The following is a 17780-nucleotide window of genomic DNA, read 5'->3' as shown; positions in this document are numbered from 1 at the left end:
GAGGTAAATTACATTGTACAGCAAGAGGACAAATTTCTTACAAGGCAACCTTAAGAGAGAGAAATGCCTTAGCACAGTCCTCCTGGCAAAGTAGCAAAAGAAAGGGCTGAGACATCTCTAAGAAATGCTGATGAATCCAAACCAGGGCACTTCTAGTCAGGAATAGTATCCTCTGGTGTGGTATCATCAGGAGGGTTAAGACTCCACAGTCTGTATGTCAGCAAAGTGGTCACCACTCAGGGGCATGGGGTTTGAGCTGCACTCAGAGATAGTGCTGAGTAGAGGAAGAAAATCCTCCATTCAGTGACTGCTGCACAAATTATTCTGTTATCAGAATCACTCCTGGATGGATGAAGGTAAGAACTAATAAAAAGGATTTTTTGCTACATTACAGATAACTCTGTATCAACTATTGGTTACTTGATTTACAAAAATCTGCCAATTATGGATTTTTTTCAAATAAACAACGAACCAGAGACAACATGATTCTGCCCCTAGGCAACTCATAATTTAGGGAGAAATTTGTTAGGGAAAAGTAAGTAATGCTCCAGTGAGCCACATTCAAGTCTATGAAACTTTCAAGTCCATTACCTATAATAAATGTTGACTTGGCAATACAAAGCAATCTCTGCAAGATCCACTCAGTAAATGTTTACTCATTTTAGTCCTTTTGGAATTACTGGTGTTACGGGCTTTGAAGTCCTGACAGGCCAGGATATAAACTCCAATTCTACCACTTATTAGTTCTGATCTTGAGCAAACTGCTTAACTTCTTTGAGTTACACTTTTCCTATCTATTAAATGTGGCAATTTATAGTTGATTTGGGAGAGTAACAGGAGATAATGTATCTAAATTGCCTATCACATAATGGGAACTCAAAAACTGTTTCTTCCATTCCTTCCCTATTAAAGACAACCTGCTTAGTCTCATCTTATAAATGAGAAATTTATAACTCAAAGAGATTATCACAGCCACAATGATTATTCCCAACTCCCCCAGGTGAAAAGCTATTTTCCTTCTCTGGTAAGCTACCATTGGTATAACAACAGGCCACTAAGAGCACATGATGGATTGTTTTCAGCTGTTTTCACCTGGCAATCATTAGACTTAACAGAAAGGTATGACCAGAGCATCAGACTTCTACTGACGCCAAATCTCTACAATCATTAGTCAATCCTTAAAATCATATTAAGAACAAGCTTAACTTTCTGAAGGGTGTACTGACATTAAAAGGTAGGCAGTAGTAGTGTAAGTGATCTAAGACAGAGAAAGCCAAATATCATATGATCTCACTTATATGTGGAATCTGAAAACAAAACAAAAAAGAAACAGTCCCATTTTTAAATACACAGAACAAATGGGTTGGGGGGAGGAGGTGGGCAAAATGGGTGAAGAGGAGTGGGAGGTACAGGCTTCTAGTGATGGAATGAGTAAGTCACTGGTATAGAAGGTATAGCATAAGAAATACAGTCAGTGTCATTTTAATAGTATTGTATGGTGACAGACAGCTACACTTGTGAACATAGCATAAAGTACAGAGTTGCTGAATCACTGTGTTGTACATCTGAAACTAATGTAACATTACGCATCAACTATACTTAAAAAAAAATTTTTTTTAAGGGAGACAACAGTGACTAACAAAGTAAAAAAAGGGGAGGCTATACTTGTACCTTTTTCTCTAGGTTAGACCTAAAAATAATTTCAAGATGTTTTAAGAGACTTTCCATCAAGAACTATACCCAATTTTCAACTTTATTCTAGAACCTACTTAGAATTATTAACTGCGAAAACAAAATTGTGAAAAGAACTTAATAAATTTCAAATACCCTGATATGCATTTTTGTACCTTATGTAATTCTCCCCAAAATACTGTATTATTTTTCCACTTTGTAAAAAAGGCAAGTTTCAGGAAAACTTAAGCTTTATAGCGAAGTCAGAATATAAGAGACAGTATGCAGTATCTAAAGATCATTTCCGACAGTAGTTTAATTGCCTGAAATAATGATCAATTTTAATTGGCAAGAACTAGCACCAGCTAGCATTTAGAAATTGTCCCTCCAGGATAAAAATCTCATCAGTGATTTGGTTGGTAAGTGGACAGCCAAGTAAGCTAAGGGAAGGATCTGTATATGTTCAACTCCAAAGGGCCCCATTCACCTTGTAGTCTATGTAGTCCCAGGCACCCCTGGGAGTTCTGCAGTGCAGATGCCTGGTCTGTGAGCCATGTCAGTTAAGCATCTCACCAGAAACCATCAAGACCTAACTTAAGAGCAACAGATTTTTTAAAAACCAGGATATGAAGAATATTTTCTTCCTTTGCAATCTATCTTTCTAAAATGAGATCCTGGGCAGGAATAAGCAAAGAAAGGAAGAGTGGGAACATTTTCTGAATATTTATAAGGCAAGGTACCAGACGAGGCACTTCCTATTGCATTCTCGATGCGATCCTCATAACAACACTGTATATCAGGGTATTTTAGTTCCATTTTTATAGATGAGAAAATAGTAAGACTAAAAGAAGTAATGCAAGGTCATACGAGTCATAATGAAGATTCAAAAACAGGTTTTTCTGACCTATTCTCTTTCATCTATACGACTCCGAATCATAATAGATTGTAAACAGATTGTGTATCCCATTCTTCTTTCAAATGCTCACAAAAACACTGGTTTTCCAGAAGGACAAAATGAGAGTTAACACCAAAACCTGTAAGGGTTGCTGAGTTTGCCTATGTTGTCACAATCAATTTTAATCAAGAAAATCTCCAGGGCGCCTTGGTGGCTTAGTTGGTTAAATGACTGCCTTTGGCTCAGGTCATGATCCTGAAGTCCCAGGATCGAATTCTGCATTGGGCTCCCTGCTCAGTGGGGAGTCTGCTTCTCCCCCTGACCTTCCCCCATCTTGTGCTAAGAAAATCTTTAAAAAAAAAAAAAAATCTCCAGATCAACGTATGGACTGAATGAGTTACAACTATAGGATTATAACAAGAAAACATAAAAGGAGACAGATGAGAAGGGTTTCGGTAGTAAATATACATGAGCCTCAGATAACAAAGAACAGATCCTAATTCACTGCCAAACGCAAGTCAGGAGACACAAACTTACCAGAATTACAGGATACCTGTTGTGGGGGTGGGGGTGCCTGATGTGTTAACGTCTGATGCTGATGATTCGGATGATGTTGTATGTGTTGATGTGGAGAGGGGTGCTGGGGGTGAGGGGGCTGGAGCTGGCTGTGTTGCTGCGGGTGTGATGCTGGGTGCTGGGGACGCTGCGGATGCTGTGGTAAACCATGCTGTCGATGGGACGGATGTGGAGACGGCTGTGTGTGCATCTGGGAGTGGGGCAGTGAGACTTGTGCAACCGAATTACTGCCCGTGGTGCTGAGGCCACCGCCATGATTGTTGGACAGGCTGCTTTGGTTGCTATGTGGGTGAGAGCTCACTGTGCTGCTAGGAGAGTGCTGATACGAACACGAGGTGTGGGACTGCTGGGAAGAGTCGGAAGGGATGGTCATCAAACCTAGACACAGTCAGAGAAAGCAAGAGCATTCACAGTCAGATTTCAGTTATATTTTATGGCAGACATGTACAAAATTATTAATAGAGCAGAGGCATACATTCTCAGCAAGCAATACTGGCTCAGTTGAAAAAGTGTTGATGGAACATCCACCATACACCAGTCTCTGAGATTACTAAGAAGAGTAAGAAACACCACCCTCTAGCCTCGAGTAGCTCATGATCTAGTAGAAGGGACAGACACTTAAGGAGATTATGTCCAATAATGTCGGTACTAATGCAGAAGTATACCGAGGGCATTCAGGAACACTGCTTCTTGCCTGTTCAGCTAGGAAGGAGCTGAAGATTTGGAAAAGCCGTCCTTGAAAAGGCAGTACCTGGGGTGCCTAAGTGGCTCAATCAGTTAAGCATCTGACTCTTGATTTCGGCTCAAGTCATGATCTCAGGGTTGTGAGACTGAGCCCCACGTTGGGCTCTGTGCAAAGCATGAAGCCTGCTTAAGATTCTCTCTCCCTTTCCATCTGCCCCTCTCTCTTCTCCCTCTCAGAAAAAGAAAAAGAAAAAGAAGAAGTCTTGAAAGACTGAGGAAATGTTAGGGGAAAAGTGTGTGAATATTGGGTCACATTCCGGATGATTCTCTACAGGCCTGAAGACCAAGGATTTGACAGAGGTGGAGGAGAGAAATAAGGCCCAGTTATTTCTGAACTCTTTCTTTGATGGCTCCAAAAACTTTTAAGTCAAAGGTGGCTTGAATTCTCAAGACTAAGGAACACAGGGGCGCCTGGGTGGCTCAGTTGGTTAAGTGTCTGCCTTCGGCTCAGGACGGGATCTCAGGGTCCTAGGATCAAGCCCCGCATCGGGCTCCCTGCTCAGCAAGAGTCTGCTTCTCTCTCTGTGCTCTCTCCCTCTTCCTCAAATAAATAAAAATGTTTTAAAAAGACTAAGCAAAACAAGCTTTGCGCAGGGGCAGTATTGTAGCCAATGAGGTTTATCCAAGGCGTGATTATTGCTAATTGAAGACTAAGCAAAACAAAACAGCCATCTTCACTGCTTTTTCATTTGGTTTATGGAATGTTCTTGAGACACATATTTTAGTGCATAATTTATAGCACTAGAAAGTAAGGATTAAAGTCTCTGTACTGCCATCTGCACACCTGGTAACTTTGGGAAGTTATTAATCTCTGCAAGTCACAATTACCTCAATTATAGATGGGTATGGATATATCTGTCACAGAATTGTTGTGAGGATTAAATGCCATGGTGGAAGTGCAGGGTGCAGATGAGCTCAGTAAATGTTAGCTGCTATGATGATAATTATGATTAGGCCAGAAGTGTCTAATGTTAAAAATAATGTACTCTTGGTTTGCATGCAGGTAGATGCTCATTTTCATACATCTTATTATGATATTTGGTTCAACACAACTAGGCTATTTTCATATCCCAAAGGATGGCACGTACAATGTTTTACTGAACCAAAACACAACGAATTTATTAAATGAAAAATAAAATCCTGCAGCACAGTATCAGTTAATAAAAGAATAAAACATTTTAAATGAAAATATTCTCACACTGCCCATTAATAACAAAATTGTATTAGAGTACATTGTAAGATAATCTTAGAACCTAGTAAGTTAAGATAGTTTTATAGGCAGAAGAGTTAATATAAAAGTACTTGACTTGGCCCTGGAAAACTGTCATTTGGAGGGAATCTATAGGGTTCTTACAGTAAGATGAGAAAAAGCAGTTATTTCATTGTCTATTTCCAATAAAGTCCTAGCACTTTAAAAGGGAACCCAGGTATGATCTACACCAACCTTTTCAATTCCACTTTTTTTTTTTTTAAAGTAGGCTCCATGTCCAGCATGGAGCCCAAAACAGGGCCCAAACTCACAACCCTGAGATTAAGATCTGAGCTGAAATCAAGAGTTGGACTAATCAACTGACTGAGCTGCCCAGGCACCCCCCCAAACTGTTTTTAAAATAAAATTTAAGGGGTGCCTCGGTGAATCAGTTGGTTGGACATCTGACTCTTGGTTTTAGTGCAGGTCATGATCTTGGGGTCATGGGACTGAGCCCTGCATCAGGTTCCACGCTTGGCAGGGAGAGTGCTAGGATTCTCTCTCTCCCTCTGCCCAACCCCCCCAAATAAATAAATATATTTTAAAATATTTAATTAGTGTAATGAAATATCATTAAGAGCTTCAGAAATTGTCATTTCTATTTCAAAGCCAGTATTTTTCGATTTTGATCACCACATCTGGATCTCCTTAGCAAAGTCTTTTATTAGTTCTTTTTCTACTTTCATAAATAGAAAATTCAAAATGAGAAAAATACATGAATCTTACTTTAACCAGAAAAACCAGCTTCCTGTACAAGTTACTGATATTCATCAATATATAACACTTGTATATAACATTAACTTTTGAAGTATCTGACAATGGTTAAGTATTAAAACGTTAAGTTCTATAAACACAGGGATTTTTGTCTATTTTGTTCACTAACTGTGAACAGGTACACTCTCTGAGTTGGGGTGGAAATAATCTGCCAAACAAAGCAATTAGGAAGTGCTGCAATAGTAGAGTTCCCAACAATTTCTGATTAGTATTTATGGGGGAAGGACAATGCAACATCTTAATCCTATCACATGACTCTGACTAAAATAAAACCAGCAGCTAAAGGACAGTAACACATAATAGCAACAATCTAGCATTTGGCTGAGATGTAACAGAGCATCTTAACCAAAATCACTTTTAGTGTTAAAATCTGATTTAAGTATGTTGTATAAAACAGTGACCCAGGGGCGCCTGGGTGGCTCAGTCGTTAAGCGTCTGCCTTTGGCTCAGGTCATGATCCTGGGGTTCTGGGATCAAGTCCCACATCGGGCTCCCTGCTCAGCGGGAAGCCTGCTTCTCCCTCTGCCACTCCCCCTGCTTGTGTTCCCTTTTTCTGTTAAATAAATAAATCAAATCTTTAAAAAAAAAAACAAAAACCAGTGACCCAGAGCTTCCCACTAACCAGTATGTTCATTTATAAGCGCCATAAATGAAATTGCAAATTTGGTGCTACCATATTCCACTACCTCTTTGCTAATAACAGTCAGTACAGACAGGAACGGCACATCTATTCCTGTAGTGCAACATTTACCACTCAAACACGTGCTAGACATCACTAACCACGGCAGGATTTCTCCTACATGGCACAGATGCAGTGCCAAAATTGTTCAATACTATGCCTCCAGGACACCACTAGTAAGTGAATTAGGTATGCAAGATGACATTTATCTGCATTCTTGTGCTATTATGTAAATATATACAGGGTATAGTAAAGGCACAAAGACTATTCAATCCTGACCGCAATGATACTGTTCAATGATTCAAGAAATACAACAGCTGCTATGTGAAAATAATTCTTAAGAACATTTTTCAATAAAAATTTACTTTATAAAACGGTATTTTAAAAACTCAACTTGAAATTAATAGGATATGCATGTCAATTATACTTCAATTAAACAAAAACCGCCCACCCCAAGTAAACACTCACCTTGTTGACTAAGTGACTGCTCAAAAACTGACTTATAAAGGCTCCGAAATGAGGCACTGAGATCTTCAAAATTATATTCTGAGAAAAGGAGTTGTTTGTCTCGTTCTGGAAGGTTGTACTGTGGCTGCTGTTGAGGAGTTAATGACTGAGAGACTGGTTCTGGATGGTTTGTCACCTAACATTAAAAGAAAATACTACTAATTTAGTAGCTCTATATATCAGAATTGGTCTGTTACATAAAATATATAACTGAAAATATTAAAACAGTTTCTAGAATCCAAAGGAAATAATGTCCCTGTCCTTGGCTTTCCCATCCTCTGTTAAGTTGCGTACACATGAAGGACAAGAGCACAAAATCGTTAACTTGGATTTTGAAGAACCACAGGATTCTAATCCAATCTCCACATTTCACATAAGAGGGGAAAGAGTTCAAAAAATTTAAATAACCTTCCCAAGATCATACAAATGAATGGTGGGCTAGGCATGGAACCCTTCCAGTTTCTGGAGAATCTTCACCTTGATTTCTCCTGAAGCAATTTCATCTCAAACTCCACTCTACTATGATATTACTAACATGTCTTGTTCATTTATTCAATTAATCTTTAAGTATTTAAACTCAAATACTGTGAGTACGGTGAGGTTGCATGGTGCTGCCCAAAGCAGCAAGGAGCCTCAATACACCTAACTCTTCATTTCTAGAGAAAAAAAAAAATTTTTAATGAAACTAAGGAGAAATGAGAAATGAGGGTAACAGATAAAGAAGATTCTGAGAAAAAGAGACTAGAGCATGGCTTTGAGCTATGCAAAGAAAAAGAAAAAGCACCATAAACTCCTAGAAAATAAGAATTATCACTGAAGGCAGCACAACTAGAAATAAAAAAAGATCAGCTGTATCTCTTAAAGATTTTATCAAGGGGTGGTAAACTGCCATTTTTTTAGTGCTTTGAAAAATTAAAATATGAACACTCACTGTAAATTTATGCAGCCATTCAAACTGATGCTCACAAGAAGTCTGCAATAACAGAAAAATATGAATTTTGTGTAGGGGAATGGCTCCACCACTGGCACTCTGGTGACCTTACACATCTCCACACAGGCCACTGGAGGCAAGGCTCAATGGCAGGATGACCTAAGCCTTGGTGATTATTCTGGAACATGGAATGAGTGGTCTTATGAGCAGCAAATTCTCCTCTGCCTTCCTATTTTGCAGGAGGCAGCCATGGGGCAGTTTCTTGTCCACCTGTCTATCTTGCAGGAAGCTGCCAAGAGACACTTCTCAACTGCCTCCCTATTTCCAGAGAGGCAGGGGACTTTCTACTTTACTCTCTTAGGGTAGGGCTGCGAGTCATACAACTGCTTAGCTGTAATATGGAATTTGTTCCTCCACTACAGTGACTCACTACTTGTGAAGTCTGTCATCTGGCTCCTCCAGTTCAGTGTCATCCTGGGGGATGTGGGGAACCATACCCATCTGGCTTATACATAAGTAATAACAGTATCTCTGTGCATTTGGACTCACTGTGTCCTTATAGGATCAATCTATATACATGTGGCAAGCCCGACCAGCAGCTGGTGCTGTCCTGTTGCTTACAGAATGTTTGATGACCACTTGATGTCTTGTTAAAGGAAAAAGCACAGTAGACGATGTCTAGCTTTCCAAAGTAAAGTTTAACCCTCCTGCATGTACTGGCATAATAGACACGTTTGTTCTTTCTTCTGTCACCTAGTTCTACAAATTTAACTTTTTCCTTTCATTATATTTTGTAATACTGGACTCTTGGTGTCAAGATTTTCTACACTCACATTATTTTAAAAACAACTTAAAATAATTAAATCTTTGCTTAGTTTGCTTCAATGTTCCAACTAGTCCTTTTATATTATGATTTCATAATTACTGAGTGCTTTAATTTAGTTCACCTCTTGATTGTCAAAGTAATGTTTTTCAGAAGGGCACATGAAAACAAAGGTAGGAAAGCTTTTTAAGCTCTGTGTATCGAAGAGTGTCTTTCTCTTGACTTCACATATGAATGTAAATTTGGCTGGACATACTATTTATAAATCCAAACCTATTCCCTCAAAACTCTACGTGCAGTATTATTCCATTATCCTCTTGTATTTAACATTATAGAAGAGAATTACGATTTCTCTGAATGCATCTAATTTCTTCTTCTAGAGTACTTACATGGATGATAACTTTTAAAATTTTTTAATTTATTGTGATGGGTCTAGACACAGGTTTTCCCCCATTAACTTTTGCTGTTGCTCAGTAACACTTTTATAATCTCTATTTCTTTGAAAACTGCTTCTGTACCAACTATTCTAGCTTCTTCTTCAGGGACACCTGTAATTCTCAGTTCTCCAGATCTATTATCTTCTCTGACATAATTGTTATTCCTTTAACTGTTACTTCTGCATTCTGGAAGAATATTTTAGGTTTTTTCCCCCAGAGCACTGATAACAGTTTTACGGAGCCACCTTTTGTTTTCCTACATTCAATGTGAATTTTAATTCTGCTCCCTCAGTTTTGGTTTCCTTTGTGTTATTTTCTTATTTAAGGTTCCCCTCCGCTATATATCTTTGTCCCATGTAAGATTTTACCTATTTACTCATCCTGGAACAGGCAGTGATCTGGTGAGATCAAATTTAAACCAATGTACAGTGCAGTGGATGGCTCCTGGGCTCTGTTCTGTCTTCTAGGGAGGACAGTTGCCAGATGATTTGAAAAGAGGTATCAGATAACACAAGGGTCATGTTCTTGTAATAGGTAACAAAATCAGCACACACCGGTCCCTTTATAGTATAGCTTAGTTTTCCAGACCAAAATTAAACACGTAAGACTGGTTAACAATTGGGTACCAAGTCATCCTAACCTCTGAGGCTTGTAGAATTCCCTTCTCAGGTCTATAGCTGGAAAACAAGGCAGTATACACATTCTCTAAACTCTTTTACAAAGGACTGTAAAGTATCATCAAATACAGCTTTCCTAAAGTACAACTTTTTTTCCTATTCCAATTACTTTTCACTTGGGACAGAGAACAAGTAAGTAGACCAAAATAATAAAACACAGTATAACCACATATGTGTATCAAACCTGGTAAAATATAAGTACCCATTAAAACACTATCAAGGTAGGAATCTGCTCTACATATCTAAGCTAAATGAATTAGTGAAAAATACACATCTTCACTTTTTATTCGCACTTCAATGACATTTGGCTTAGTTTTAAGCACTCAAGGAGTCTCAACAAAGAAGTTAACTTCACCAAGACTTACCGGTGTATAACTATGCACACTTCCAACACTGTTCAAATTAACAGATGCCAAACTCTGGTCTGAGAGACTGTTGTTAAGGCTACTGCGTGGGCTATCACTACCATCCTGATCGGTGTTGTACAACGTTACCTAGAAAAGAAAAACATTAGCATAAGTACTTTTCACTGTAAAGAGTACTTTCTAAGCAACTCTACAAAAAAACAATTAGGTTGGTATATGGCTTAAAGACAAAATGTTAGTGGTCTTTCCTACCCCAACTCCATGCCCTTCACTACTAACTCTATGTTTACCATGAAACAAATTACTCTCAAACTGAAAAATATCCTATCCGAAAGTACATAAATTCAATATACTATCAAGTATAATTAGTTCATCCACATTTAATAAGGGGATTACGGGTTTTCACTGTTAAGTATTTCTTTCTTTTTTTTTTTAAGATTTTATTTATTTATTTGAGAGAGAGAATGAGATAGAGAGAGCATGAGAGTGGGGAGGGTCAGAGGGAGAAGCAGACTCCCCGCTGAGCAGGGAGCCCGATGCGGGACTCAATCCCAGGATTCCAGGATCATGACCTGAGCCGAAGGCAGTCGCTTAACCAACTGAGCCACCCAGGCACCCGTTAAGTATTTCTACAGTGTATAAACTTTTTACTCAAGCTTTAAGCAAAACTGTTATTCTCTTCTATCAAAATATTAGGCATTGAAAAGAACACAAAAAAGGAATTTTTAAAAATCACATGCATCATACTGGTTATATTACTGAAAACTGGACACTCAACTGTCCAATGTACTTGCAAAATCATAGGTATGTGATCTAATTTTTAAAAATAGCAACAATTACTGGGCACCTAGGTGGCTCAGTGAGTTAAACATCCGACCCTTGGTTTCAGCTCAGGTCATGATCTCAGGGTTGTGGGATCAAGCCCCACATCAGGCTCCACGCTCAGCACAGAGTCTGCTTGAGATTCTCTCTCCCTCTGCCCCTCCTCCCCCCAAATAAATAAATAAATCTTAAAAAAATAACAATAAGATGCTAACTTATACATTAGATGCTAAGGACTATAAATCAAATTAACAAGGGGCTAGGTATTCCTGAAGACTTTTATCACTGATATTACCATCATAATTTTTAATTAGAAACAAAAAAATACTTTTAAAACAGATAACTAGCCTAATTATCCCTCAAGGTTCTATTCATAAGGTACAACCAACTTTCCTTTCTATGCTCCTACTTCCATGGACACAATACATTTAGCTTTACGGTAAAACTAATTTTTACCCACTATTAGATTGTAGCTCCTTGAGTCCCCAGTAAGGAATCATAAGCAACATAAGTGCTTTCTACTCAGTATACAATTAAGAAATATTTGCTGACTAAATAAACCAATTGAGCTATCACCATCCTTCTGTTTGTGCTAAGAATGGGATCACGCTAAATGCTACAAACATCTGCCAAAAGAGGCCAAATATGTAGAAAACTAGGCATGTATCTCTCTCTACTGAGGGCAAAACTGAACTGTCCCCCATTGACACTCTCTCCTGTCCATGCTCAGTTACCTACCACTCAAGTCAGAAATCTTGGACAAAATCTTAATAGCTTATTTTTTATCTGGAAAGAGGATAAACATTTTTATTAAAATGTAAGATATACACAAAGTATACAGATTACTTATTTATTACAAAATGGGCATACTTATGTAATCATAAGTAATGTAGTAATAAGTAATGTAGAACAAGTATAGAACAGCCTCAAACTTTGATCCTAGAACACTTCTGCAGTCTTAAAAAATTGAAGAGTCAAGGAGCTTGTTTGTGCTGATACATCTATTAATAGTTGGCATATTATGTCCCCCCAAAAATAATAATTGGCATATTATATATTAAAACATATTAATTTAAAAATAACAATTATAAACCCAATTAAATGTTAACATAAGAAATATTTTCTCCCAATAAACAGAATTAGAAAGAGTTCCCTTGTTTTACATTTTTGTAAATCTCAATGCCTGGCTTAACAGGAAACAGCTGGATTCTCTTATCCACTTCTGTATTCCATCTGCTGCAATAAGTTTTTTAGGTGGAACAATACAAAGAAAGCCCAGCAACACATATATATCTATTTGGAAAAGGGAAGAATATTTTAACAGACTTTCAGATTATAGTGGATGGTCTTTTTTGATACTACACCAAAACGTGACAAGTGATAATTTTTTAAAGATGAGTTGCAATGTGGATCTAAAAACATACCAATAAATTTTTCATACTGTTACACTAAAATCCTCTGTTCTACCTTGTACTTTGAATGGATCATTCATCCAAGCATGATTTTATAACATTATGCATTAGCCATTTGGAAAATACTGGTTCACAAAGTTATACAGATCTTCCAAATACTGACACATTTCATTATACAACATTAAAACTCATATGTGCTAACATAACCAATGATTTTTTTTAAAGAAGTCTTTAAAGTCTGCTATCAGACTCACTGTGGTGGATAAAAGTTTTCCAAACTTCCGTTTTTTGCTTTAAAAGCTCAAATTTTATCACTGGCAAAGGATACTATCAATTGTTTTCCTTGAGGTGACAAACTCACTTTGTTTCTTATCAAGAAAACATCTGCCAAATCTGAATAATCAGTGTCAATTGTTCTTTCAGGTAAAAACAAAGATCCACGAACAAAGCAGCAGCTCCATATCCAACTCAAACAACCACACAAGGAAGGTTGCTCTTCCTTGAAGTAACCAATGTACTTCAGCATGTAGTCTAAGTGTTTTATGCATACTTCCCATTTCATCAGAGAAGAGCAAAAAGACATGTACTCAAAGGTCACAACTTAATAAAACTATTTTTCCTGTTTCACCAAGGATATCATGTATGGTATTCTTTTTTTCAACCTGAGGGCTGTGGGCAGTGAAGAATACAATAACTGCTAGTACACTTTGGTATTACTGCTTTGATTTGTGCTAACATTTACATACTACTGCTTTTGCTGCATCAATGAAAATTCAAAAATAAAGGAAAAGGCAAATAATATTTTAGTATTATCATAAAAACAGCCTGACCTCATGGAATCCCTAAAAAAGGTCTTAGTTACCTAGGTGTTCACAGACCACAGAACCTCTGATATAGAACATAACACGGACTCCTGAAGGCCCATTCATTTGCTCTCCCAATCATGCACCATCCATCCCCATCGCTGACAAAGACACCCACTATACCAACTTCTGCCACTATTAGTTGGTTTATCTGTTTTTTTTTTTTGAACAAAGTATAAATGGACTCATGGAATGTATATCCTTTTCTGTCCTTTTACAGTAAAATCAGGTAAAGGATTACACAAAGCTTTGTTTTCTATTACACTAATATCTGCTCTTACATCTTTATTACTTCCTTTCTTACATTCCTTAAAATTCATTTTTTTTTCACCCAATTGAGACCTTTATAAGTTTTATCATTTATAGCTCAGCTCCATCTGGAATTTATTTTTGTGAACGGAAAATCTGATTTTCCCATTGATTCAGCACTATTTGTTGAAAGACATCACTGAGTTGTGTTCCATAAGTCTATTTGTCTTCTGCGAATACCACTCTTTAAATTATTGTAGGTTTACTCTTGGTATCTCGAAGTATAAATCCTCTACCATACCTTTTCTTTCAACATTATCTTCAACTACCACTTGCCATTTGGATTCCCATTTATATTTTAAGATCAGCTGGTCATTTTCTACTCCCATCCCTTCCCCCAAAAAGCACTGTGGACCTTTGATTGGGATATTAAATCTGTAGATCAATTTAGGAAAAACTGACTTCTTTACAATAATCTTCCCTATGGAAATTATATACTTATTTACATCTTCGTTTTCTCAGTAATTTTTTATAGTTTTCTGTGTAGAGTTCATCTTCCACTTAATCCTAGGTATTTAATGTTTCTGAATGCTAACGTAAGTTTTATCTCTTTAATCTTATTTTCTAATTGTCTGACTTATACACAGAAATGCAATTGATTTCTTTTTTTATTTTTTTAAAGATTTTATTTATTTATTTGACAGAGAGATAGAGAGCACAAGTAGGCAGAGAGGCAGGCAGAGGGAGAGGGAGAAGCAGGCTACCCGCAGAGCAGGGAGCCCGATGCGGGACTCGATCCCAGGACCCCGGGATCATGACCTGAGCCGAAGGCAGCCGATTAACCAACTGAGCCACCCAGGCGCCCTGATTTCTAAAGTCAAACACTGATCTTGTATCAAGAACGTTAAAGTTCATTTATTAATTCTAAGAGTTTGTCTGTAGATTCTTTTGAATTTTCCGTATAAACAATCATGTCATCTGTGAAGATAGCTTTCTTTCTTTCTCAAAGTTTATGTTTAACATTTGTTTTGTAACACTTCCATTTCTCCTCTACCTGCCTGAATACTATTGTTGTCCTATATTTTACTTCTACATATTATACACCCACAATATATTTTTGTTATTTTTGCTTTCAACAGTTTATTGTCTTTTAATGAGATTTAAATTTTTAAAAAATGCTTCATTGAACCTACATAGTTACCATTTCTGGTCCTTAATTCCCTTCTGTAGGTCCAGATTTCTAGTTGTTACCACAGAGCACTAATATTCTATGTACTTTTTTAGTCTTTTCATGTGTTTCATTTTGTCTAACTTTTATTGCTATATCTTCAATAATCTTTCCTTCTACAATGTCTAATCTATTGTTAATTCCATCCAGCGTTATTTTTCAAATCAGACATAATTTTTATCTCCAAGAAGTTTGATTTGGATTAAAAAAAAAATACCTTCCATGTGTCTACATGTACATGTTCAACCTATCCTTTTACTTCTCCATGGAATACAGGTATAAAAACTGGGCTTTTTCCAACTTTACTGAGATATAATTAACATATAAGTTTAAGGTGTACAATGTGTTCATTTGATACACTTATATTCTGCAAAATAAATACCACCAGAGCATTCACACCTCCATCACGTCACATAATTACAATTTCCTTTTTATGATGAGAACATTTAAGATCTATTCACCTAGCAACTTTCATGTATACATGAATACAGTATTGTTAACAATAATCACCATGCTATATAAAAGATTCCCCAAACGTAGTCATCTTGTAACTGAAAAGTTTATACCTTTTGACTAACATTTCTCCATTTTTCCTGCCCCATAGCCCCCGGGTAACCACCATTCTACTTTCTATGAATTAGGCCTTTTAAGATTCCACATATAAGTGATATCATACAGTATTTGTTTTTCTCTGCCTGACATTTCACTTGGCATAATACCCTCAAGATCCATTCATGTTGTCTCAAATGGCAGGATTTTCTTCTCATGGCTAAATAATATTCCATTCTGTATGTGTGTGTATGTGCGTGTACAACCCCTGCCCCCAGCTTCATTACCCATTCATCCACTGATAGGTTATTTCTGTATCTTGGCTTATGATAATTATTTATGTTGTTTTATACTAATTCTATCATCTGTGTTATTTCTGGGTCAGTTTTGATATTTTTCTACTCATGGTTGGTTTTTTGTTTTGTTTTTATTTTTTTGTCGGTTTTTTTTTAAGATTTTATTTATTTATTTGACAGAGGGAGAGACAGCGAGAGAGAGAAAGAGTAGGGGGAGTGGGAGAGGGAGAAGCAGGCTTCCCGCTGAGCATGGAGCCTGATGCAGGGCTCGATTCCAGGACTGTGGGATCATGACCTGAGCTGAAGGCAGCCGCTTAACCGACTGAGCCACCCAGGTGCCCTGGTTTGTTTGTTCTATTACTTCTTTGTCAGCCTGGTAATTTTTTATTGGATGCCAGACCACTGTGAATTTTACACGGATAAGTGCTAGATATTTTTGTATTCCTATAAACATTCTTGAGCTTTATTCTGCAACACAGTTAAATTGTTTGACAACAGGAATGAAGTATTGATACGTGCTGTAACTGAGCCTTGAAAATGTATTTAGTGAAAGAAGTCAGACATAACAAGTTATGTATATGATCCCATTTATACGAAATGTCCAGAATAGGAAAATTCATGGAGTTAGAAAGTAAATTAATAGTTACAGGAAATGGATAGAATAGGGAATCAATGGTAATGGGTACAGGCTTTTCTTTCTGGGGTGATGAGAATGTTCTGGAATTACATGGCGGTTAATGGTTGCACACCCTTGTGAATATACCAAAACCACTAATTACAAACTTTAAAAGGAGAAATTTTATAATGGTCTCTGAATTACATCTTAAAAACTTTAAATCAAATTTTAAAAGTAGAATTACTTGAAAACAGATCAATCCTTTTGAGTTTTGCTTTGAAGGTATGTAGACAGGACCAGAGCAGAATTTTAGTCTAGGGCTTTTTTTTTTAAGATTTTATTTATTTATTTGACAGAGAGAGACACAGCGAGAGAGGGAACACAAGCAGGGGGAGTGGGGGAGAGAGAAGTAGGCTTCCCGCCAAGCAGGGAGCCCAATGCGGGGCTCGATCCCAGGACCACGGGACCATGACCTGAGCCGAAGGCATACGCTTAACAACTGAGCCACCCAGGTGCCCCAGGGCTAATTTTATTCCACAACTGAAACAAAATCCTATTTTACCTAATGACCTATGAATTATGAAGACTTTCACTTTTGTGTGAACAGTAACTATGCCTGGCCCTATAGGAGTATCAGTAATTTTCCACACTAATTCTTGTACGTGTTTTTTTTTTTTTAAAGATGTTATTTATTTATTTGACAGAGAGACAGAGAGAGAGCACCAGTAGGCAGAGCAGCAGTCAGAGGGAGAGGGAGAAGCAGACTCCCTGCTGAGCAGGGACCCCCCCGACGTGGGGCTCAATCCCAGTACTCTGGGATCATGACCTGGGCCGAAGGCAGCCGCTTAACCAACTGAGCCTCCCAGGCACCCCCTTGCAGGTGGTTCTTTCCCTAGTCTTCCTTACTCAGGCACTGATAAGTACCCAACTGAAGACTCAGGGAGCACCCTCAGTATATCACTGGAATTCTTTCTTGGTGTAGCTTTCTCTTCTCTGATATGCTGCCCTGTGAACTCTAGCCACCTCAGGGATTTCATGATCTCCCAGCTCCACCTGGCTCCACTCAAGGAGACCTCTGGGCCTTAGAAACTTTCTCTAGACAGTAAGCTAGAACAATCACAGGGTTGACCTTGTTTGTTAACAATTTCTCAGGGATCACTGTCCTATGGTCCAAACTCTTGAAAACCACTGTTTCATATATTTTGTCTATTTTGTCAGTTGTTTCAGGTAGCGGAGTATATTTAGGCCCTGTTATTCCACCTTGGCCAGAACCGACAAATCTTTACAAAGAACCAACTTCTTGTTTGTTGACATATTTTTTATTACCTTTGTCTTCTTCAGATATCTTTTGCTCTTTATCTAGATGCTTAAATCATTAATATTCAATATTTCTTCTATTCTAGTACACACATTTAAA

The 17780-nt window shown here is 37.6% G+C and overlaps 1 protein-coding gene and 1 non-coding gene across 8 annotated transcripts in view; one reads left to right on the top strand and one right to left on the bottom strand.

The window, feature by feature from the left end:
* FOXJ3 (forkhead box J3) overlaps nt 1-17780 on the bottom strand; it is a 145647-nt gene that overhangs the window by 18794 nt on the left and 109073 nt on the right. For 5 of the 7 annotated variants that reach the window (XM_035018853.1, XM_035018859.1, XM_035018855.1 and 2 more), the window contains 4 exons: nt 10329-10457; nt 8027-8068; nt 7057-7231; nt 3104-3520 (listed from right to left, as the gene is read on the bottom strand). In XM_035018853.1, the coding sequence (XP_034874744.1) occupies nt 3104-3520; nt 7057-7231; nt 8027-8068; nt 10329-10457 (763 nt within the window). The remainder of the gene's footprint in view (nt 1-3103; nt 3521-7056; nt 7232-8026; nt 8069-10328; nt 10458-17780) is intronic. The other 2 variants (XM_035018854.1, XM_035018860.1) reach the window with 1 other exon arrangement.
* On the top strand, nt 4469-4612 carry LOC118020519. Its single transcript, XR_004681936.1, has one exon. It is a non-coding gene; the product is annotated as a U4 spliceosomal RNA (small nuclear RNA).

The sequence above is a fragment of the Mirounga leonina genome, unplaced genomic scaffold (genome assembly GCF_011800145.1).
Source record: "Mirounga leonina isolate KUSES-001 unplaced genomic scaffold, KU_Mleo_1.0 Mir_173, whole genome shotgun sequence".
Lineage (NCBI taxonomy): Eukaryota > Metazoa > Chordata > Mammalia > Carnivora > Phocidae > Mirounga > Mirounga leonina.
Note: the sequence above shows the minus strand (reverse complement) of the source record. Positions and strands in the feature narration are given on the sequence as shown.